Source organism: Mobula hypostoma, chromosome 16, assembly GCF_963921235.1.
Source record: "Mobula hypostoma chromosome 16, sMobHyp1.1, whole genome shotgun sequence".
Lineage (NCBI taxonomy): Eukaryota > Metazoa > Chordata > Chondrichthyes > Myliobatiformes > Myliobatidae > Mobula > Mobula hypostoma.
Genome location: NC_086112.1, coordinates 13481492 through 13506063, shown reverse-complemented (window position 1 = coordinate 13506063; position 24572 = coordinate 13481492). Strand labels below are relative to the sequence as shown.

At 43.5% G+C, this 24572-nt stretch overlaps 1 protein-coding gene across 3 annotated transcripts in view; it reads right to left on the bottom strand.

Annotated features, from left to right (window-relative positions):
* Window positions 1–24572, bottom strand: part of atg10 (ATG10 autophagy related 10 homolog (S. cerevisiae)) — a 233628-nt gene that overhangs the window by 12675 nt on the left and 196381 nt on the right. For all 3 annotated transcript variants that reach the window (XM_063068552.1, XM_063068551.1, XM_063068553.1), the window contains one exon: window positions 8322–8419. In XM_063068552.1, the coding sequence (XP_062924622.1) occupies window positions 8322–8419 (98 nt within the window). The remainder of the gene's footprint in view (window positions 1–8321; window positions 8420–24572) is intronic.

Genomic DNA, 24572 nt, shown 5'->3' with positions numbered 1-24572 from the left:
CCATGCACTCCTGGATAGAAAGTACAAACTCCTTACCGACAGTGCTGGGATTGAACTCCAAACTCCAGAACACCCTGAGCTGTACTAGGGTCACGCTAACCGCTAAACCGACACAGCGCCCCAATCTAGTGCCGAAACTAAAAGAAGGGTGTAATTTCACTTGGCAATTTTCCATTAGTATTTTTCATTATACATTTGGGTCCAGGGAAGATTTAAAGAGATAAGTTTATAATGATGGTTCAGGTCCCATTGCAACCATCACTGACCACTAAACTTTCTTTAACTGAAAACTATATTTATTCCATTAAGTAATTGCTACATTTGTGACTGGTAATCCACTGTTGTAAATTTTTTGTTACTTTTCCACAATATAATCACCCACTTTCAGAAGTACCTGTTTCTGTATGACCTCTACCGAGTTCAATAAACAAATTAAAACACTACCAGCTAATTTTCCTAATTGATCTTTCTTCCAAAAGTAACTGAAAATGTTAACATCCAAAAGAAGATCTAACTATCTAACATTTTCAAAATAATCATATATGACACTAATATGATAAAAGTTATCTACCAAATTGTTGGGTTTATTAAAGTTTTTGCCTTAAGGCTGGAGTTTCTTTTAAAAATTCTTGACTTGGATTTTTCTCTTTTTCCAGGATCCTGACTTTGAAATAAAACTGGATTTTATAGTTTGAGGATTCTTGTTTCCCATTCCCTTGTGTTATTCTTTCATTCAATATGTGCCGTGCTGTATGAGGTGGGTGATCATTGTCTTTCCATGACCATGATTGTTCTTGGCAAATTTTTTCTACAGAAGTGGTTAGCCATTGCCTTCTGGGCAGTGTCTTTACAAGTCGGGAGACCCCAGCCATTATCAAACTCTTCAGAGATTGTCTGTCAGGTGTCAGTGGTCCATTAATCAGGACTTGTGATAGGCACCACCTGCTCTCATGGCTTCAATGTAACCCTGATCCTGTAGGTGGTACACCTTGTCCAAGGGTGACCTGCAGGCGAGTGGAGGGAAGGAGCGCCTTACACCTCCTTTGGCAGAGACGCATCTCCAGCCTGTCACCCATCTTGTGTTATTAGATGCTCTAATATATTCTTCCATCTTCTCCCCAATGGTTTTCTTCAATTAATTAGTGAATGTATTTTAAATGCAATATTGAGATCTGACATTTGGAATCAGTTTTTGAGAGAGAGAGGGTATGATGACAGGTATTACTAAGAGAATAAGGCTGCAGTAACTATGCACCTATTGTTGTTCTGTTAACTTTACACGTGGCCAAGTGGTTAAGGCATTGGACTAGCGACCTGAAGGTCGTGAGTTCGAGCCCCAGCCAAGGGAACATGTTGTGTCCTTGAGCAAGGCACTTAATCTGCGACGACACTGGTGCCAAGCTGTATGGGTCCTAATGCCCTTCCCTTGGACAACATTGGTGTCGTGGAGAGGGGAGACTTGCAGCATGGGCAACTGCTGGTCTTCCATACAACCTTGCCCAGGCCTGCGCCCTGGAGAGCGAAGACTTTCCCGGCGCAGATCCATGGTCTCGCAGGACTAACGGATGCCTAAAAAAAACTTTACTAAACACAGTAAGTCAGATTTAGATGGCATGGTTGCGTAGCAGTCAGGGCGATGCTTTACAGCACCAGATATCACGGATTGGATTTCAATTTCCGCCACTGTCTGAGAGGAGTTTGTACGTTCTCTCTGTGACTATGTGTGTTTCCTCCGAGTGCTCCGGTTCTACTAAACATAGTAAATTAGGCTAGGGCAGTGGTTACCACAATGTTTTACAGCGCTAGGAGTTCAAAGAGTTTGTGAAGAGTTTGCAGTTTCTCCCAGTGACCATGTGGGTTTCCTCCAGATGTTCCAGTTTCCTCCCACAGACCGAAAACATCTGGGTTAGGGTTTTTGGCATCCGTTAGTCTCATGAGACCATGGATTTGCGCCTTGGAAGGTATCCAGGGCGCAAACCTGGGCAAGGTTGTATGGAAGACCAGCAGTTGCCCATGCTGCAAGTCTCCCCTCTCCACGACACCAATGTTGTCCAAGGGAAGGGCATTAGGACCCATACAGCTTGGCACTGGTGTTGTCGCAGAGCAATGTGTGGTTAAGTGCCTTGCTCAAGGACACACACCCTGCCTCAGCCAAGGCTCAAACTAGCGACCTTCGAATCACTAGACGAACGCCTTAACCACTTGGCCACGCGCCAACACTACTATTGATCTCCCAATTGGGTTAGGGTTAGCGAGTTATTTATTTATTTACTGAGATACAGTGCGGACGCCCAGCAATCCCCCAAATTAATCTTAGCCTAATCGTGTGACCAATTAACCTACCAACTGGTACAACTTTGGATGGTGGAAGGAAACTGGAGCACCCACCCAGAGGAAACCCACACACGGACTCCTTACAGGCAGAACGTACAAACCCCTTACAGGCAGCGGTGGGAATTGAACCCAGTACTGTCCTGGAAAGCATTGTGCTAACTATTACACTACCATGCCGCCCCCATGGAGTTGTGAGTAGGTTCTGCTGGCCCCAGAAGCATGCCAATACTTGCGGGCTGCCCCCATCACATCCTCATACTGCGTTGGGCATTGACACAAACAATGCATTTCACTGTATGTTTCGTTATACACATGACAAATAAGGATAATCTTCAGGCTGTACTTTGAGAAAAGAAACCTGAAAATGTTCAACATTCCTCCCCTCACCCCACAAATAACAGACTCTGCTGAAAGAAGCTTCTGCACATTTATCTCCGAATCCTCAAAAGATCTAAGATTAGTAATCAGGCGTCCATGTACCAGAGGCGTCAATAAGTGCTCTTACTTCAAGTGTAGCATAGAACTGAAACAGCTTTACAGTCTACATATTAACTGCCTTATATCCCTTCAATGTGTAATCAATCACAGGGGCTGAAGCTAGTCTAACGGTAGGTCAGTTCTGAACCGCTCCTGACTGATAAATGTTACCATATGGAGCTAACCTTGTTTGCGGCTCACCCTGCAAGAACACCTTCTGGCCTCAAGTGTCCAATTTCTTGGATGAGTTTCAGTGGATAAAGGATTTGTTCTCAGAAGGAAAGGAAAATCCAAGCTGGTATAAACTTGGCTTTAAGGTTAGAATTCTACAAAATATAGGGGTTCTTCGGTGATAGAGATATCCAATGATTTTTGGGAAAAGTATTTAGTTGAGTTTATGAGAATTTGAAACCAACTATTTCATAACAAATTTGCAGCACTCTATAAAAATAAATGAAATAGAACAGAGAACATTACAGCAGAGTACAGGCTCGATGTTGTGCCAGATCTTTAACCTACTCTCAGATCAAACTAACCCTTCCTTCCCACACAACCCTCAATTTTTCTAACTTCCATGTGCCTCCCTAAGAATCTCTAAAATGTCTCTGATGTATCTGCCTCCACCACCACTCCTGACAGCACATTGCACACACCCACCACTCTCTGTAGGATAAAAACTTACCTCTGTCATCCCCCTATACTATCCTCCCAGTCACCTTAAAATTATGCTCTTTTCTATTAGCCATTTCCGCCTCTGGTTGTACACTCGACCGGTGCATCTTATCATCTTGTACATTCCTGTGAAGTAGGTATAGATCTGTCTTACACTCTCCTGGACTACAAGTGACCCATGTTGGACGAGGCTCAGAGTGTTTCTGTGGTGTTGAACGTTCAGGCATACATGGACTAACTTGCCCTTCCTAAGGCCACATCGTAAACTGGAGTCGGAAGAAAGGCTGAAAGCGGCTAGACATGTGGAGTGGGCTCAGTCTAAAGTAGTGCAGCAAGGTAGCATTCCTCAGACTGATGTCTTGGATAACAGCACTAGCGGGCTGCCCCCCTGCCCCCCACATCCTTCTTGTTGCTTGTTAATGCAAACAAAGCTTTTTACTGTGTGTTTTGATGTGCTGTGATGAAATAAATCTGAATCTGAATCTTAAATAAGCTGAACATGACACCGTGATAGTCATAGAGTCACTGAAACATTAGTGCGTGTCTTGGTCTGTGCTAGAACATTATTCTGCCTCGTCTCATTGACCCATGCCAGGTCCATACCCATCTATAGCCCTCCTATCCAAACTTCCCTTAAATGTTGAATTTGAACCCACAACCACCTCTTCCACTGGCAGCTCGTTCCCACTTGCACCTTCCTCTGAGCAAAGAAGCTCCCCCTCAATTTCTCCTTAAATATTTCACCTTTCCCCCTTAAACGATGACTTCTACTTCTGGTCTCACGCAACCTCAGTGGAAAGAACCTGCATGAATTCAGCCGATTTATACCCCTCATAATTCTGTACACCTGATGTTGGGATAAATTTCCGACTTTCACTAAGTGTGAAGCTGATTGACCTCTCAACTGTCTTAAGTGCACCTAATGTATCTCTAACACCATCCCAGCCCTGCCAGGGGCATTTAAGCAAATCCTAGGCAGGCACATGGATGATTATATCCAGTGCTGCTCGGGAGTTTGTGAACCCGGGAGAATTTTCTCTATTTCTGCATAAATATGACCCAAAATGTGATCAGATCTTCACGTAATTCCTACAACTAGACAAAGAGAACCCAGTTAAATAAATAACAAAGAACATTTATTTATTAAGAAAAATGATCCAATAATACATGTACTTGTTGGAAAAAAGTATGTGAACCTTTGCTTTTAGTAACTGGTGTGAGCCCCTTGAACAAGAATAACTTCAACCAAACTTTTCCAATAACTGTTGATCAGTTCTGTACATCAGATTGGAGGAATTTTAGGCCATTCCTCCTTACAAAACTGCTTCAACTCTGGGATGTTGGTGAGCTTCCTTGCATGAACTGCTTGCTTCAGGTCCTTCCACAACATTTCTGCAGGACTAAGGTCAGGACTTTGGTTTTTCCTTTCTTTTTTTTTGGCGTGTGCCTGCTTGCGTGCGAGTCTGTCGTGTGCGTCTGCGTGTCCACACGTGCGTCCGTGATGATGGATTTTTCATGGTTTTACGAGGCGCGGAGCGAGGGAGAGACTATGTGGCACGCCACTCCTCACACAGGCATTTTTGCAATATTTTCCCTTTATTTTATGAGATCGCATTGCGGTCTCGACACTCAAACCGGCAAAGATGGAAAGCGTACTCAGGGGCCGACCCGACTAGTTTCGAACCCAGGAACCGCCGCTCCCGGGTCCGGCGCCGATGTCGTTGCACCAGCAGCTGGCCTAGAACTTTGTTTTTTTCTAAAACATAAATTTTCTTCTTTTGAAACCATTCTGTTATTGATTTACTCTCGTCTTTTGGATCGCTGTCTTGTTGCATTATATAACTTCTATTAAGCTTCAGGTGACGGACTGCTACCCTGACATTCTCCTGTAAAATGTCTTGATATAAATATTGAATTCATTGTTCCCTCAATGATGACAAGCTGCCCAAGCCCTGAGGCAGCAAATCAGCCCCAAACCATGATGCTCCTTCCACCGTGCTTCACAGTTGGGATGAGGTTTTAGTGTTCGTGTGCAGTGCCCTTTTTCCTCCAAACATATCAATCTGCACTTCTGCCAAAACGTTCAACTTCTGTCTCATCTGTCCACAGAACGTTGCCTGAGAACCATTGAACATCCAGGTGGTCCTTTAAAAACCTGCAGCAATTTTTTTTTGAGAGCAGTGGCTTCCTCCGTGCTATCCTTCCATGAACACCACTCTTGTTCAGTGTTTTTTTTATATAGTGGACACATGAGCAGAGACTTTAGCAAGTTTTAGAGATTTCTGCAGGTCTTTTGCTTTTACCCTTGGGTTCTTTTTCACCTCCTTCAGCGCTGCACATTGCACTCCTGGTGTGTTCTTTGCAGGATGCCCACTCCTAGGGAGAGTAGCAACAGTACTGAGTTTCCTCCATTCAAGACCGGCATTACCCCGGAGGTTCACATACTTTTCCCAACAAATACATGTAATATTGGATCATTTTTCTCAATAAGTGAATGAACAAATATAATGCTTTTTGTGTTGTTCATTTAATTGGGTTCACTTTATCTAGTTTTAGGACTTACATGAAGATCTGATCACATTTTAGATCATATTTATGCAGAAACAGAGAAAATTCTATTAACTTTCTAGCACCACAGTAGGAAGAAAGGGTTAGATTGACCTTAAACTAGGTTAAAAATTCAGCACAGCTTCTTGGGCTGAAGGGCCTGTACTGTGCAGTAATGTTCTTTGTTCCTGAAATGTCAACTGATTATTCATTTTCATAGATGCTGAGTTCCTCGAGTATTTTGTGTGCTTTAGATTTCCAGCATCGGCAGAATTTCTTGTGTTCTATGTTGAGCCACCCAGAAATGCACCGTCTGCTAGCTGTATTCAAACACTTTCTTGGAACCACTGGAGTCTGTGAAAAGGACATTTTCCAGGTCAGAGAATCTGCAAAGTCATGGCTCAGGGCAGAATGTAGGAGAAGAGTTGTCATATCTCACTTCCATTTTATTCTAATTCTGACATCAAGTAGATCCCTGCTCATTTATACCCTATTGTAGATAATGAGAGAACCTACCCTTCTATGTATCATGACTTTAGAATTGAATAAAGTGCAGCTTAACCAATGGATAACTTCTAAAGTGCAGTTACTGGTGAGAAACATATTTCTGTGATAAGATGCAAAAATGAATAAGGCTATTGGAAAAAAGCCAGCATACTTTACAATTTCTAACACTGTGCATAAAATAACAGAGATATTTAGGTTCTGGAATAACCCAGTCAAAATCAGCAAATCCAAATACAAGCTTCTCGTGATGTGACCCGTTTTAAAATAGAACAGCAGTGAAATATATAACGATGCAAATGTGTTGCCAAATGAAGATGAAGGCCATCATTAGAAATCTGAATTAGGCCAGCTATCCATTCTGTGCACAAGGAGGAGGGAATTATTCTGAATCACCGTCTTTCTTTCAGAGTCTGCAGCTCGTCTTATTATACAGGATGAGTCGGATAATGTAATGTACATCTTCTAAGACTACAGAGGACTAAAACTTGAAAAATCATTAATCCATGATTTTGATAGAATGTGATGGATAGATCAAAACTTGAGAAGAACAAACAAGTTAATCTGGTTATTTTGCAACATTTGTTGACACATAGTGGACCATTAGTGCACACTCTCTAATCCTATACTTTGAGGACTGTTTTCTTTTTAATAATACACCAAAAGTCTCCACACGTTCAAAGTAAATCTTGTCTTGTGTTGCTGGACAATAATTACTTCTGGGTGTTTCAGTTGCCGCCTTGCTGAAGTTCAGCGATAGTTGTTCTGAAGGAAGCGACAACTCAACAATGAAAGGAAATAATTCAAAACACAACAACCTCTTATAAACATTATACAAAGCTTTGAGGCAGAGCACCCAAGATAACTATGAGACTTACCGACAGAAAGGTGCCATTTTAAATAAACCATTATTTAAATTTTATAGTCCCCTTGCCAATCTAAAAAAACTGACTGAACCATAAATCAAGCATTGTGTCGCTTATAATGAAGGTCATAAACATGCAGTTTCTGCATATGGATAATAAAAAAATCAGCTGAGATTCTGAAACAAGACAAAAATGAACAAAACAGACAGAAAACAAGTAAGGACTGGAGGCCGGGAGCTGGCCAGTCCTTGGGTTGGAGTACTGTCTAGGTGAGCAGGAAGGTGGGAGGGATGTGAGAGTGGCTCGTTTTGCTGTCGTTATCTTGTTGTTGTTGTTGCTGCTGGTGTTGTTCGATGAAACATTGTGGGCATGCTATGCTGGCGCTGGAACGTGTGGGCACATCGTTCGGGTGTTCCGGTTGTTTAAGCAAATGACACATTTCACTGTATGTTTCGATGTACATGTGATAAATAAATCTGAATTTGAAGTAATATGTTTTAATATTCGGTGTTTTCGCCTGTTCTTCCCTGTTGCCGTTCGTGCGATTTGTTTTTTGTATGTGTGGGGTGGGGGGGGGTTGATTTTCTTGTTGCCATTTGCGCAATTTGTTTTTTTTGTGTATGGAGGTTGATTGTTTTTGAACGGCTTCCACGGTTTTCTTGGTTTGGTGGCTGACTGGAGAAGACGTATCTCAGAGTTGCATACTGCATACATACTTGAATAAATTTGAATTGAACCTTAACCTGCTTTCATTCTTTTTGCTCCAAGTCAGATGATTTATGAATCATTTACCAGAGATTCAATTGGTTAAAAAGGGAAAAAAACTCAATTTTCATTGTCTTAATTCTAATTTAATTTACCTTTGTTCAGTTGGTGCCAATGTTAATAGCTCAACAAGCTCACTGTATCAAGAACCTTTACCTCTGCTCCTGGGTGGCATCAATCATTATCGGAGTCATTAATTCAGAAGTTCGACAAGGATGGAGAACAAAAAATGGCTGGCCAAGTAAATGGTGCTCCTGTGCAAATAATGAACAAAAAAATGATATTTAAGAAACAATTTAAAAGAAGTTTTATCATAGGAAGCTCCTATTACACTCACTGCAAACTTAAGCTCTGCATCGAATCAATGGGACAATATCTGTGCTATTTCCTGGACCTTTCCATTTTTGCATTGTAACTGTATGAGGAACGTTTGACAGCTCTTGAGCTGTATTCCCTGGAGTTCAGGAGAATGGGGGGTGGGGGGTGGGATCTCATAGAAATATTCCAAATGTTAAAAGGCCTGAACAGATTAGATATGGCAGCGTTGTTTCCCATGGTAGGGGAGTCTAGGACAAGAGGGCATGACTTCAGGATTGAAGGACGTCCTTTTAGAACTGCGGAGAAATTACTTTAGTCAGAGGGTGGTAAATCTGTGGAATTTGTTGCCACGAGCGGCTGTGGAGGCAAAGTCATTGGATGTATTTAAGGCAGAGATAGATAGGTTCTTGATTAGCCAGGGCATCAAAGGGTATGGGATGAAAGTAGGGGAGTGGGGATGACTGGAAGAATTGGATCAGCCATGATTGAATGGCGGAGCAGACTTGATGGGCTGAATGGCCTACTTCTGCTCCTACTTCTTATGGTGCTATGGTTTAAACTTGCTTTAATTTGCTCCCTATGCGACTCCCTTGTCCATTCGTCCCCCCCATCCCTTTCCACTGATCAAGCAGAACAAGTGCTACACATGCCCTTACACTTCCTCCCTTACCACCACTCAGGGCCCCAGACAGTCCTTTCAGGTGAGGCAACACTTCACCTGTGAGTTGGCTGGGGTGATATACTGCGTCCGGTGCTCCTGATGCCGCCTTCTATATATTGGCGAGACCTGATGCAGGTTGGGAGACCATTTCACTGAACACCTCCGCTCTGTCCGCCAGAGAAAGCAGGATCTCCCAGTGGCCACACATTTTAATTCCACATCCCATTCCCATTCTGACATATCTATCCACGGCCTCCTCTACTGCAAAGATGAAGCCACACTCAGGTTGGAGGAACAACACCTTATATTCCATCTGGGTAGCCTCCAACCTGATGGCATGAACATTGACTTCTCTAACTTCTGTTAATGCTCCACCTCCCCTTCGTACCCCATCCATTATTTATTTATCATTTATTATTATTTATTTTTCTCTCTGTCCTTTTTCTCCCTCTGTCCCTCTCACTATACTCCTTGCCCATACTCTGGGCTTCCCCTCTCCCCCTTTCTTTCTCCCTAGGCCTCCCGTCCGTCCCATGATCCTCTCATATCCCTTTTGCCAATCAACTTTCCAGCTCTTGGCTCCATCCCTCCCCCTCCTGTCTTCTCCTATCATTTCGGATCTCCCCCTCCCCCTCCCACTTTCAAATCCCTTATTATCTCTTCTTTCAGTTAGTCCTGATGAAGGGTCTCGGCCCCAAACGTCGACTGTACCTCTTCCTATAGATGCTGCCTGGCCTGCTGCGTTCACCAGCAATTTTTAAGTGAAATGCATCATCTTGTACCAAGAATGTGCTTGAAACAGCCCTCGAATGTCGCCTCACTTCCAACACCGACATAGCATACCCACAATTTGCAGATCCCAACCCGTAGTCTTTGTAATGTGGGAAAAAAGCAGAGCCCTCCCATTGGGCGCTGCAGTTTCCTCCCACATTCCAAAGACGCACGAGTTCGCAAGTTATGGGCATACTATGTCGGCACCAGAAGCATGGCAACACTTGCAGGCCGCTCCCAGTACTGTGTTGGTCAATCCTCAGACGGTGTTGGTCATTGATGCAAACAACAGATCTCACTGTATGTTTCAATGCTTTCATGTACATGTGACCAATAAAGCTACTGTAATTTAATCTTTATTAGCAATTTCATTGCAGTAGCATTCTAAACAGTTTAAAATACAAGTGAATTGCACAGAAGTATTTCTATTATATTCACCAGAGTCACGGAGTCATATGGCATGGAAGCGGGGCCTTTGGCCCAATTCATCCAGCTGACTGTGTCGCAGAATGAGCTACTCCCATCCTCCAGCCCTCTAAACCTCTCCTATCCATGGCTTTTAACTGTTGGTAATGTGTCACCTCAACACTACTAATGGCAGCTCATTCCACCCTTTAGAGTTATAGAGCAATACAGATTCTTCAGCCCAGCCAGTCTATATCAACCATGGTAGCCACCCATTTAGTTCAAATTTCTTATGTTTGGCCCACATCCCTCTCAGCCAGGGGTTCCCAACCCATGGACCAACACCATTAAACGAGGGGTCTGTGGACCCCAGGGTGGGAACTCCTGCTCTAAGCCCTGCCCCTCCATACACCCATCAAAGTGCTTCTTAAATTACACCATTGTACCTGTCTCAACCATGTCCCCTAGCAGCTGGTTCCATATAGCCTCCACCCTCTCGATGACAAAGTTGCCCCTCAAGTCCCTTTTAAATCTTTCCCCTTTGATTCTTAAACCTCTTATACTTAGCAGCCCATTCCTATGTGCTTTCATTCTGTCTATGTCCCTCATGATCTTAAATACCACTGTCAATTCACCCCCCAATCCCCTACGTTATAGTGAATAAAATCCTGTTCTATGCAACCTCTCCTTGGACTCCAAGTCCAGGCAACATCCTGGTAAATCTTTTCTGCTGAATTTTGCTGAGCTAAATTTAGAGTCACAGAGCACTATGCACAAAAACAGGCCCTTTGGCCCATCTAGTCCATGCTAAACTGTTACTTTGCCTTGTCCCATCAACCTGCACCTGCACCATAGCCCTCCACACCCCTCCCATCCATGTACTTATCCAAACTTTTCTTAAGTGTTGGAATTAAACCCGCATCCACCAATTCCACTGGCAGCACATTCCACATTCTCACCACCCTCTGAGTGAAGAGGTTCCCTCTCAGGTTCTCCTTAAATATTTCACCTTTCACCCTTAACCCATGAACTCTAGTTATAATCTCATCAAACTTCAGTGGAAAAACGCTGTTTGCATCGACTCTATCTATACCCCTCATAATTGTGTATGTCTCTATCAAATTTCCTCTCATTCTCCTACAGTCCAGGGAATGAAGTCCAAATCTGTTCAGCCTTTCCTGTAACTCAGGTGCTCAAGTCACGGCAATATCCTTTTAAATTTTAAACAAAATTTCCTGCAGGTGCTGGAAATCCAGAGTAACACACACAAAATGCTGGAGGAACTCAGTGGGCCCAGGCAGCATCTATGGAAATTAATACCGAATTGATGTTTCTGGTCATCAGGGTTGGAAAGGAAAGGAGAAGAAGTCAGATAAATTTTCTTCTTACTCTTTCAATCATATTTCCTGCAGATTGGTGACCAGAACGGCTCACAATACTCCAAATTTGGCGTCACCAACGTCTTATATAACTTCAACATAACATCTTCTATGTGATTTCTCTTCAAGATAGGCAGTAACAAAGTACTGGCATTTACAACTTTTGTATAAATCTACAAACTTTGGTATAATGTACCAAATAAAATGCTAAGAATGAGGTGCAAACTTCCTGCATCATAGAAAGCAGGAAAACCTGATTCCACATACAGTACTGTGCAAGTCGCTAGGTGCCTAAGACTTTTGCACAGTACTGTAGGAATTTTATCTGTTGTTAATGTACTGCTGCCACAAAAAAAATTTCATGACATATGTGATTGTTGACAAACCTGATTCTGATTTGGGACTGAGAGTGGGAAGGGGGTAGGGAGAGGGGAATCATGGTTGGGAAAAGGGGAATGGAGAGGGGAGGGAGCGGGAAGCACCAGAGACACATTCTGTAATGATCAATATACCAGGTGTTTGGAATCAAATGTCCTTGCCCGGTGTCTCAAGACTGGGGGTGTCTGAACCCACTCCACTTCCCTTCCCGGACCTGGCATTCCCTCTCCGCCACCTGCCCCACACATTCCCACGGCACTTACAGTAATGTGCAAATGTCTTAGACACCTGAGCTGTGTGTGTGTGTACACGTACACATATACACGCACACCTGAGACCTTGCCATAGTATTGTAAGTCCCAGTACTTGTGGGTTGCCCTCAGCACTTCCTTGGACTGTGTTGATTGTTTATGCTTAACAACACATTTCACTGTATGTTTTGATATATGTATGACAATTAATCTTTAAATCTTTAATCTTTAGAATGAGCTAAAGAATGAGTGGTTGTAAAGACTTGAAGAAGTTTGCTTAACAAATACAAATTACAATGAAACTGTGAAAAAAAAAACAAGATACTGCAGTTGCTGGAAATCCAGAGCAACACACACAAAATGCTGGAGGAACTCAGCAGGTCAGGCAGCATCTGTGGAAACGAATAAACAGTCCATGGTTCAGGCTGAGACCCTTCATCAGGATGGGAAAGACACCAGAGTGAAAAGGTGAGGGAGCGGGAGGAGGAAGAGCTAGAAGGTGATGGGTGAAGCCAGGTGGATGGGAAAGGTAAAGGGCTGGAGAGGAAGAAATCTGATTGGAAAGGAGATTGGACCGTAGGAGAAAGGGGAGGAGGAGGGGCACCAGGATGAGGAGATAGGGAGGTGAGGAGAAGAGCTAAGAGGCCAGAGTGGGGAATAGAAGAAGAGGAAAGGGGGAAGGGAAAAGAAAAAAAATACTGGAAGGAGAATTTGATGTTCATGTCATCAGTTTCAATGCTACCCAGATGGAATATGAGGTGTTGCTCCTGCACCCTGCGGGTGGCCTCTCTGAGGAGGCCGTGGACCGACCTGGCGGAACGGGAATGGGGATAGGAATTAAAATGGTCGGCCACTGGGAAATTCCGCTTTTGACGGATAGAACGGTTGTGCTCAGCAAGGTGTTCCTCCAGTTTACGTTGCGCCTTACCAATGCAGAGGAGGCCATATTAGGAGCACCGGACAAACAACAGGCAACCCCAACTGATTCACAGGTGAAGTGCTGCCTCACCTGCAAGTCCTGTTCGGGGCCCTGAACGGAGGTGAGGGAGGAAAGTATTTTTGCTGTTCTCAGTAACAAAAACTGCTTACTCTTGCAGGGTCTCGTGGGTTTCTGCTCTTGTCTGCATAAGAAAGTCAGTCTTTGAGTTTTGAAGTCTTTTGAGATTTTTAGGGGATGCAAGTTACTAAATTTTGTAAGACTTGAAAAGCAGTATAATTACCTGAACGCACGGTTGTTAGTGCATTCATTCTGGGAGATTTTGTTACTAATATGTTACATCTGGTTTTCGTAGAGTTCTAAAGTAAATGGCCGTCTGGTTTAGTGTTCTTTATAGAGTGGCTTATTGCAATACTTCCAAAAATATTAAGCAGTTGGCAAACGTTTACATGTAGCAAAATATTTTAAATTATCTGAAAATGTTACACATTTGGATCAGGTTTTCCTGCTTTCTATGTTGCAGGAAGTTTGCAGCTCATTCTTAGTATTTTATTTGGTATATTAAACTGAAATTTGTAGATTTACACAAAATTTGTAAATGCCAATACTTAGTTTGATATCCATCTTGAAGATGAGTCATATTGAAAAATCTTGTATTCCAGTGGTAGCATAATCACAGGCTACACTGTGCTGCCAGAAACTTGTTTCAATAAATGGCCTCACTCTCTTTGCCTGGAGAGTTCAGTTACTTACCAAACTGAAGACAGTACAGATTCTAAAGCAATGGCTGAATTCTCATCCCCTTATCTCATCGCTACCATCAGGGATGAGGTACAGAAGCCTGAAGACACACACCCAACATTTTAGGGACAGCTTTTTCCCGTCTAACATCAAATTTCTGAATGGTCCATGAACACCACCTTATGCCTTACTACGAGAAACCCCGTCGCAGTAAAGCAGCATCCATTACCAGAGATCCCCACCACCCAGGCCATGCTCTGTTCTCATCAATGCCATCAGGTAGAAGGTACAAGAACCTTAGGATTTGCACCACCAGGTTCAACAACAGTTACTTACTTACTTACTACTACAGTGACACTTATTACTTTGAACTTAAAGTATTTATATATCCTATTGTAACATATAGTAATATTATACGCATTGCAACACACATAAAAGTTGCTGGTGAACGCAGCAGGCCAGGCAGCATCTCTAGGAAGAGGTGCAGTCGACGTTTCAGGCCGAGACCCTTCGTCAGGACTAACTGAAGGAAGAGTGAGTAAGGGATTTGAAAGCTGGAGGGGGAGGGGGAGATGCAAAATGATAGGAGAAGACAGGAGGGGGAGGGATAGAGCCGAGAGCTGGACAGGTGATAGGCAAAAGGGGATACGAGAGGATCATGGGACAGGAGGTCCGGGAAGAAAGGGGGGGAGGGGGGAACCCAGAGGATAGGCAAGGGGTATATTCAGAGGGACAGAGGGAGAAAAAGGAGAGTGAGAGAAAGAATGTGTGTATAAAAATAAGTAACAGATGGGGTACGAGGGGGAGGTGGGGCATTAGCAGAAGTTAGAGAAGTCGATGTTCATGCCATCAGGTTGGAGGCTACCCAGACGGAATATAAGGTGTTGTTCCTCTAACCTGAGTGTGGCTTCATCTTTACAGTAGAGGAGATTATGGCATGAACCAACCTGATGGCATGAACATCGACTTCTCTAACTTCCGCTAATGCCCCACCTCCCCCTCGTACCCCATCTGTTACTTATTTTTATACACACATTCTTTCTCTCACTCTCCTTTTTTTCCCTCTGTCCCTCTGAATATACCCCTTGCCCATCCTCTGGGTTTCCCCCCCCCGTGTTTCTTCCCGGACCTCCTGTCCCATGATCCTCTCGTATCCCTTTTGCCTATCACCTGTCCAGCTCTTGGCTCCATCCCTCCCCCTCCTGTCTTCTCCTATCATTTTGGATCTCCCCTCCCCCTCCAACTTTCAAATCCCTTACTAACTCTTCCTTCAGTTAGTCCTGACGAAGGGTCTCGGCCTGAAACGTTGACTGCACCTCTTCCTAGAGATGCTGCCTGGCTTGCTGCGTTCATCAGCAACTTTTATGTGTGTTGCTTGAATTTCCAGCATCTGCAGAATTCCTGTTATATGCGTTGCACTGTGTTCCTGCAGCAAATTTACAACATACACAGTAGCCACTTTGTTAGGTACCTTCTGTACCATCCACTTCAAGGTTCAATGTGTTGTGCATTCAGAGATGCTCTTCTGCACACCACCATTGTAACATTTGGTTGTTTGAGTTACTGTCACCTTCCTGTCAGCTTGAATTAGTCTGGCCATTCTCCTGACCTCTTTGGTAGAAGGAATAAAGGCACAGACTATATTTGAATAGGAAATTGGCATTGAAAAAGGAATTAGGAATCCTAGTGCAGGATTCGTTAAAAGTTAACTTGTAGGTTGAGCTGATAGTAAGGAAGGCTAAAGTAATGTTAGCATTCATTTCAAGAGGATGAGAATATAAAAGCAAGGATGCAATATTGCAGCTTTATGAGGCACTGGTCAAAGCACTTTTAGAGTATTATGAGGAGTTTTGGGCTCCTAGATAGAGTGAATGTGTGGGGGAGTCTAGGACTAAAGAGCACAGCCTCAGAATAGAAGGACGTCCCTTTAGAAGAGAGATGAGGAGGAATTTATTCAGCCTGAGGGTGGTGAATCAGTGGAATTCGTTGCCACACAGGACTGTGGAGGCCAAGTCATTGGGCATATTTAAAGCAGAGATTGATAGATTCATGATTGGTACAAGTGTCAAAGGTTACAGGGAGAAGGCAGGAGAATGAGCTTGAGAGGGATAATAAGTCAGCCGTGATCAATAGCGGAACAGATTTGATGGGCCAAGAGAACTAATTCTGCTCCTATATCTCATGGTTTCTCTCATTAACAACACCTTTTTCCCCACATACCTACTGCTCACTGGATGTTATTTTTGTTCATCACACCATTCTCTGTAAAACTCTAGAGAGTGTTGTGTGTGAAAATCCCAAAAGACTCAGCATTTTCTGAGATACTCGAACCACCCATCTGGCACCCACAATCATTCCGTGGACAATGTCACTTAGATCACATTTTTTCCCCATTCTGATGTTTGGTCTGAACAACAACTGAATCTCTTGACCATGTCTGCATGCTTTTATGTATTGAATTACTGCCATATGATTGGCCGATTAGATATTTGCATGAACAAGCAAGTGTACAGGTGTAACTAATAAAGTGGCTACTGAGTATCTTCCTTATTGTAAGAACTAATAATATTTTGGATATTGCACTATGCTGTCCCCCATAAAACAACAAATTTCACAACATATGTTATTGATAATAAAGCTGCTTTTGATTCTGAAATCCTGATTTTTTGGGTTCCACCCTGCAATAAAGTATTACCACAATCCGATTCCACTCCAGACACATATTTTTCAATGTAGTCACGGACTGCTTAAATCATCTCCTCTTTGCCTTGGTCAGGAATCTCCCCCAGGTAGGTAGTCCTTACAAGAATGGTAACTGCACCAGGCACAGAAGACAGTGGTCATGGTCATGAGAGCCTGACAAAAGCAGTGACATTTCAAATCCTTCAGAGACTTCAGTTAAACAGCAGTCTTAAGATTTGGCAAGTGAGATGTTTTGACCAAAAACTTTGATCACTCTAAAACAAGGCCAGCACTTTTTTCCAAGAATTTTCAATAAAAGGAAGAAAACACAGATGCGGTACTGTTCCCTGGAACTTGGCAGACTTCCAAACCTCTTGAAAATGATGAAGGAATAACCCAAGGCTAAGATTAATAAACGATTCACAAAGTAATGGTCAAGTGACAGACATCAACATAAAAATGCCGTAAAAAATAGAACTATGAATTTCTTCCACTGTTTGAACAGGAAGCAAAGGTTTTTTTTTTGACGTTTTTGGCACACCAGTACAAGAATATTACTGTTTCAGCCAAAGTTAAACATTGCTTATGCATCTTTAAAGAAAATCTCTTGTATCTCACCTGTCAAACAATTTAATTGTTAGGCATCATTTGCTCACAGCGACCCAGGTACAAGGTTATCGATTTACTTTCATACTGCGTGCAGGACGTTACTTACGTACTGCCTGTTACGTCGCTGGCACTTAGGACAGCAATGAAGGTCCTCCATCTTTGTCTGTCCATACCCTCACACACAAATGTAGAAGGTTTCTTCTTTGCTGTTTCCGTAGCAATATTTTTTTTCCCAGTCAGGGTTGTTATCCGTGAGCTGAACATCCAAAACTGGAGGACCAGCGGACCACTCTTAACCTGGCATCTACCCTTTCGGCCTGTTTGGCATGGATGACCCAACCAAGAACAAAGCACGAGACCCTAACTCCAGCCAATATAGCTCTCTGGGTCATTGAGGCACACAAGCTTCCAAACCCTACGGTAAGTTTGTGGTCCTTTTGGAGGATGTTGGATGTTAGATTTGATATTATTTATTTATTTAGAGATCTGGCACAGTAACGAGCCAGCACCACCCTATGTGACCAATTAACCTACTAACCGGTACGTCTCTGGACTGCGGAGTAAACCGCAACAACCAGAGAAAACCCACACAGTCACAGGGAGAACGTACAGACAGCAGCGGGAATTGAACACGGGTCGCTGGTGCTGTAACAGCATTGCACTAACCGCTATGTCGAGATAACTTGATTCAAAGGTTAAAGATTGGCTTTATTAGTCACATGTATATCGAAACATACAGTAAAATGCATCGTTTGTCTCAGTGATCAATATAGTCCAAAGATCGTGCTGGGCAGCCCGCAAGTGTTGCCATTCTTCTAGGAACCAACATACCATGCCCGCAACTTATTAACCCCAACGCTGATGTTTTTGGAATGTGGGAGGAAACCAGAGCACCTGGAGGAAACCCACACAATCACAGAATATGATTTCTGTCCTCGGCAGGAGGAGAGAAAGCAGCGCGCCGCGTGTGTGCAGCCCTCCAGTGAAAAATGATATCGTGTCCGTTAAATAGGGGCCGTGGACAATTCTGATTTGATGGAGACGTACGTGAAAGCACAGAGGAACATCTGGAAAAATTTCTAAAACGCTCGTTCACTGCTGTTGTTACTGCGTGGTGGGGAATCTTTCGGAGGGAAGGCCTCAAAATCCCCGGCTTTGCCTGCTGTTGGCGACCGAGATGGAAGTCGAATTGCTCGGATAGAGATGGCGCTCAGTACTCGGTGTCGGAGAGCTGATCAGAGCTCGAAGTTTTCGGATGACTCAGAGTCGGATCGTAGTCGGGTATGGCAGGGAGAGTTTTTCTTCCTTCTCCCGCCTGCGTGAGATGTGGGACATTTGAGAGACTTTGAACTTTTACCGTGCTCATGGACTTCTTCATCAAGTTATGGTATTATTGCACTGTTGTAACTGTATGTTATAATTATGTGGTTTTGTTAGTCTTTTCAGTCTTGGTCTGTCCTGTGTTTTATGATATCACACCGGAGGAAATATTGCATTATTTCTTAATGCATACATTACTAAATGACAATAAAAGAGGACTGCGTGTCTTCATAATCTAAAATATACAAACTCCTTACAAACAGCAGTGGGAATTGAAATTGGGTCTCTGGTGATGTAAAGTGTTACGCCAACTGCTACACTACCTTGCTGCTCCACAGTGACGGGGGCGTGGAGAAGATGCCTTGAACGGGTGGGCAGCCCTGATGCTTGTAAAAAGGGCACCAAAATTTACCTTTAGCTCAAGGTACAACAAAGGTGGAACAAAGAACGATACAGCACAGGTACGGGCCCTTCAGCCCGCAATATTGTGTCAAACTAATCAAATGTCCAACTAAACTAAACACTTTCTCCAAAGTTTCCTGATTAAGTTCTGATCACAACCATTGAAAAGCAGATCTTGCAACAAGTCAGAAAGGAAGGTGCTATGAGGCGACAATAGTTATTGCCAGATACTGAAGGTAAAAAAAAAGTCCGATTAATATTACTGTTAATGAGTCACAATACCAGTCATCCCTTGTAACAAACTGCTTCCATTTTTACAGGTACCCACAAACTAGATTACCTTCCTCTGTAAACAACAGGAATTCTGCAGATGCTGGAAATTCAAGCAACATACATCAAAGTTGCTGGTGAACGCAGCAGGCCAAGCAGCATCTATAGGAAGAGGTGCAGTCGACATTTCAGGCCGAGACCCTTCGTCAGGACTAACTGAAGGAAGAGTGAGTGAGGGATTTGAAAGTTGGAGGGGGAGGGGGAGATCCAAAATGATAGGAGAAGACAGGAAGGGGAGGGATAGAGCCGAGAGCTGGACAGGTGATAGGCAAAAGGGGATACGAGAGGATCATGGGACAGGAGGTCCGGGAAGAAAGACGGGGGGGGGGGTTGACCCAGAGGATGGGCAAGAGGTATATTCAGAGGGACAGAGGGAGAAAAAGGAGAGTGAGAGAAAGAATGTGTGCATAAAAATGAGTAACAGATGGGGTACGAGGGGGAGGTGGGGCCTTAGCGGAAGTTAGAGAAGTCAATGTTCATGCCATCAGGTTGGAGGCTACCCAGACGGAATATAAGGTGTTGTTCCTCCAACCTGAGTGTGGCTTCATCTCCACAGTAGAGGAGGCCGTGGACAGACACGTCAGAATGGGAATGGGATGTGAAATTAAAATGTGTGGCCACTGGGAGATCCTGCTTTCTCTGGCGGACAGAGCGTAGATGTTCAGCAAAGCAGTCTCCCAGTCTGCGTTGGGTCTCACCAATATATAAAAGGCCACATCGGGAGCACCGGACGCAGTATATCACCCCAGTCGACTCACAGGTGAAGTGATGCCTCACCTGGAAGGACTGTTTGGGGCCCTGAATGGTGGTAAGGGAGGAAGTGTAAGGGCATGTGTAGCACTTGTTCCGCTTACACGGATAAGTGCCAGGAGGGAGATCAGTGGGGAGGGATGGGGGGGACAAATGGACAAGGGAGTTGTGTAGGGAGCGATCCCTGCGGAATGCAGAGAGAGGGGGGGAGGGAAAGATGTGCTTAGTGGTGGGATCCCGTTGGAGGTGGCGGAAGTTACGGAGAATAATATGTTGGACCCGGAGGCTGGTGGGGTGGTAGGTGAGGACCAGGGGAACCCTATTCCTAGTGGGGTGGTGGGAGGATGGAGTGAGAGCAGATGTACGTGAAATGGGGGAGATGCGTTTAAGAGCAAAGTTGATAGTGGAGGAAGGGAAGCCCCTTTCTTTAAAAAAGGAAGACATCTCCCTCGTCCTAGAATGAAAAGCCTCATCCTGAGAGCAGATGCGGTGGAGACGGAGGAATTGCGAGAAGGGGATGGCGTTTTTGCAAGAGACAAGGTGAGAAGAGGAATAGTCCAGATAGCTGTGAGAGTCAGTAGGCTTATAGTAGACATCAGTGGATAAGCTGTCTCCAGAGACAGAGACAGAAAGATCTAGAAAGGGGAGGGAGGTGTCGGAAATGGACCAGGTAAACTTGAGGGCAGGGTGAAAGTTGGAGGCAAAGTTAATAAAGTCAACGAGTTCTGTATGCGTGCAGGAAGCAGCGCCAATGCAGTCGTCGATGTAGCGAAGGAAAAGTGGGGGACAGATACCAGAATAGGCACGGAACATAGATACCTTCCTCTGTAACTGACCCAGCACAAGATGCGGAATTGCTGCGTATTTAAAGAAACATGGCTCCAGGACAACATCCCATGTGCCGTCAACTTTCAGGCCATGTCACTCAGGGACTTGTGATAATATTATTTTGTGACTGTATTCTGCTCTATCATAACTATACGAGTTGTGTGTGACTGTATGCACTGTGCTTTGCACCGTGGTCCCAGAGGAATGTTGTTTTGTTTGGCTGTGTACATGTGTATGGTAAAATGACAACACTACTTACTATTACCATTGGAAAGGAGGTACAGGAGTCTTAGGTCCCACCCCACCAGGTTCAGGAACAGTTATTACCCCTCAACCATCAGGCTCCTGAACCAGGCTCCTGTGGATAACTTCACTCACCTCAACTCTGTTCTTAGCCTTGATAATTACCAGATTTTCAGAATTAGAATCAGGTGTATTATCACTGCCACATGTTGCAAAGTTTTTTTTGTTTTGTCGCAGCAGCATAGTGCAACACAAAAAAAATTATAAATTATAATAGGGAATATATATATTTAAATTAAGTAAGTAGTGAAAAGAGAGAGTAAAGATATTGAGGCTCATTGTCCATTCAAAACTCTGAAGGTGTGTATTTAATGTTTCAGCAATATTTGAGCAATCTTGTACATATATTGCTGGATTAAGCATTCTTGTTTGTCTAAGTAATTCATTACGGGCTGTATGTATAAATGCATGAATTGCACACGTCATCATGCTACCATGTGATACTTGTGCGCCTCACTTAAAGGAAACATATGAAGTTAGACGGACATTTCAGACTCCTATGCCTTCCTTTGAATTAGTTTAATGTTTTGAAGTTACAAAAGCTAACAGAAGGAGAAGAAGCTGTTACTAAAAACATTGGGGGCATGTCTTCAGTCTCCTGTGATAGTAGTAATGAGAAACAATCGTGTCTTTGAACAACATCAGATGAGTGGACGTTATATATGTGCCGGGTTGTCCAGGTCTCCAATTTTATTGACATAGCCTCAGAATGGTGTCCTAAAGTCACTTAGGGAGGCAGCATTTTAGTTAGCTAATCTAACTAAATCTGCTCCAAGCTTATTTAAGTATTAGCTGTGAGGAACTTCAAATAAGGAAATGTTAACTTAGTGCCGGGGGTAAAATCAAATGGTACTTGAACCATATGGTCAACAAGATCAGAGATAATTTTCCAACCTCAACGTTGTTTTCCTTCCTTATGTTGTATCCTTTGATTCCTTCAATTTCCAAAAATCTATTAAGCATAATTACTCATCGGTCATTAGCTAAATTATCTCAGGTAGCTTTGCATTAATCACTCATTCCTGACAGATGTTAAAGAAACAAATATATCAAAGATACTGAAAAACAGCAATTCTGCCAATATCATCAAAGAGAAGAAAGAACATAGAAGATAGAACACTGGAGCCTAGTACAGGCTCTAATTCAAGATTAATCTAACCCATCCCTCCCACATAACCCTTCATTTTTCTAACATCCATGTGCTATCTAAGAGTTTCTCAAATGTCCCAAATGTATCTGCTTCTACCATCACCCCTGGCAGCGCATTCCACACACCCACCACTCTCCGTGTAAAGAACTTATCTCTCACACTCCCCCTATACTTTCCTCCAATCATCCTAAAATTATGGCCTATTGTATTTATGTCCTGGAAAAATGTCTCTGGCTGTCCACTCCCATCAATTTCTCTTATCATCTTATTCCCATCTGTCAAGTCACTTTTCATCCTCCTTCATTCCGAAGAGAAAAGATCTAACTCGCTCAACCTTTCCTCATAAGACATGGGGGCGTCCTGCTGAACCTCCTCCGTGCCCTCTCTAAAGCTTCCACATCCTTCCTATAATGCAGAATGAGGGGGAGGTTTGATCAAGGCATACAAAATTATGAGGGGTATAGACAGGGTAAATGCAAGCAGGCTTTTTCCACTTAGGTTGGGTGAAACTAAAATTAGAGGTCATAGGTTAAGGGAGAAAAGTGAAATATTTCAGGGAAACCTGAGAGGGAACTTCTTCATTGAGAGGGTGGTGTGAATGTGGAAAGATTGGCCAGCAAAAGTGGTGGATGTGAGCTCAATTTGCAACATTTAAAAGAAATTTGGTTAAGTTCATGGACAGGTGGGGTTCAAAGGGCTATGGCCCAGGTGTGGGTCAATGTGACAAGGGAGAATAACTGTTCAGCATGGATTAGATGGGCCAAAAGGCCTGTTTCTGCTCTGCAGTGCTCTATTACTCTATGAATAATCAGACATCCTCTTCACCCCACCTCCTAAAATCATTACCATATTTTTTGGTGGAGGGGATTTTTTTTTGACAACAAATGTAAAATTAAGGCAGAGTATAATAAATATTATTAACCATTTAACCAGTGAGACAAGTACATGGTACAGATTTTTGGCGTTACTTGCATAATGGGGTGAAAGGGCAAGCGTCCATCCTATATTTCTGCTGTTTTATGACACCCAGTGGGATGTTTATAGACTGTTACATCCAGCCTGCTGCACGTTATTCACAGGGGCTGCCCAGCACGATCATCGCTGATTCGATTTGATGCAAACAACACAGTTCACTGCATGTTCTGAGGTAGAGTACTGTGCACAAGTCCTAGGCAACCAAGATGTTTTTTTTTACATGGTTTCAGATGGCATGGCCTCCACAGAGCCCTGATCTCAACATCATCGAGGCTGTCTGGGATTACCTGGACAGACGGAAGCAAGCGAGACAGCCAAGGTCTGCAGCAGAACTGCGGCAAGTTCTCCAAGATGCTTGGAACAATCTACCAGCCAATTCTCTTATAAAACCGCATGACAGTGTACCTGGGAGGATTTATGTAGTTTTAAGAGCAAAGGGTGGTCACTCCAAATTCTGATTAGATTTAAAAACACGAGAAAGTCTGCAGATGGTTGAAATCCAAAGCAACACACACAGCAGGTCAGGCAGTGTCTATGGAAATGAATAAACAGTCAATCTTTCCAGTAAACATAGGTGCAGAATTAAGCCATTTGGTCCACTCAGTCTGCTCCACCATTCGATCATGGCTAATCCTTTTTCTCCCCTCCTCAACCCTACTCCCCAGTATTCTCCCTGTAACCTCTAATGCTGTGGCCAATCAAAAACCTATCAACCTCTGCCTTAAATACACCCAATGACCTGGGCTCCACAGCTGCATGTGGCAACGAATTCCACAAATGTCTGGCTAACAAAATGTCTCCATATCTGTTTTAAATGGATGCCCCTCCATCCGGAGGTTTTGCCCTCTTATCCTAGACTCCATCACCATGAAAAACATCTCTTCCACATCTACTCTGTCTAAGCTTTTCAACACTCAGAAGGCTTCAATGAGATCGCCCCCATCCTTCTAAATTCTAATGAATAGAAACATAGAGCTATCAAATGTTCCTGGTATGATAACACTTTCATTCCTGGAATTATCCTTGTGAACCTCCTCTGAACCCTCTCCAATGCCAGCACATGTTTTCTTAGATGAGGAGCCTAAAACTGTTCACAATACCTTAAGGTGAGGCCTCACCAGTGCCTTATAAAGCCTCAGCATCACATCCCTGCTCTTACATTCTAGATCTCTTGAAATGAAAGCTAACATTGCATTTGCCTTCCTCACCACCGACTC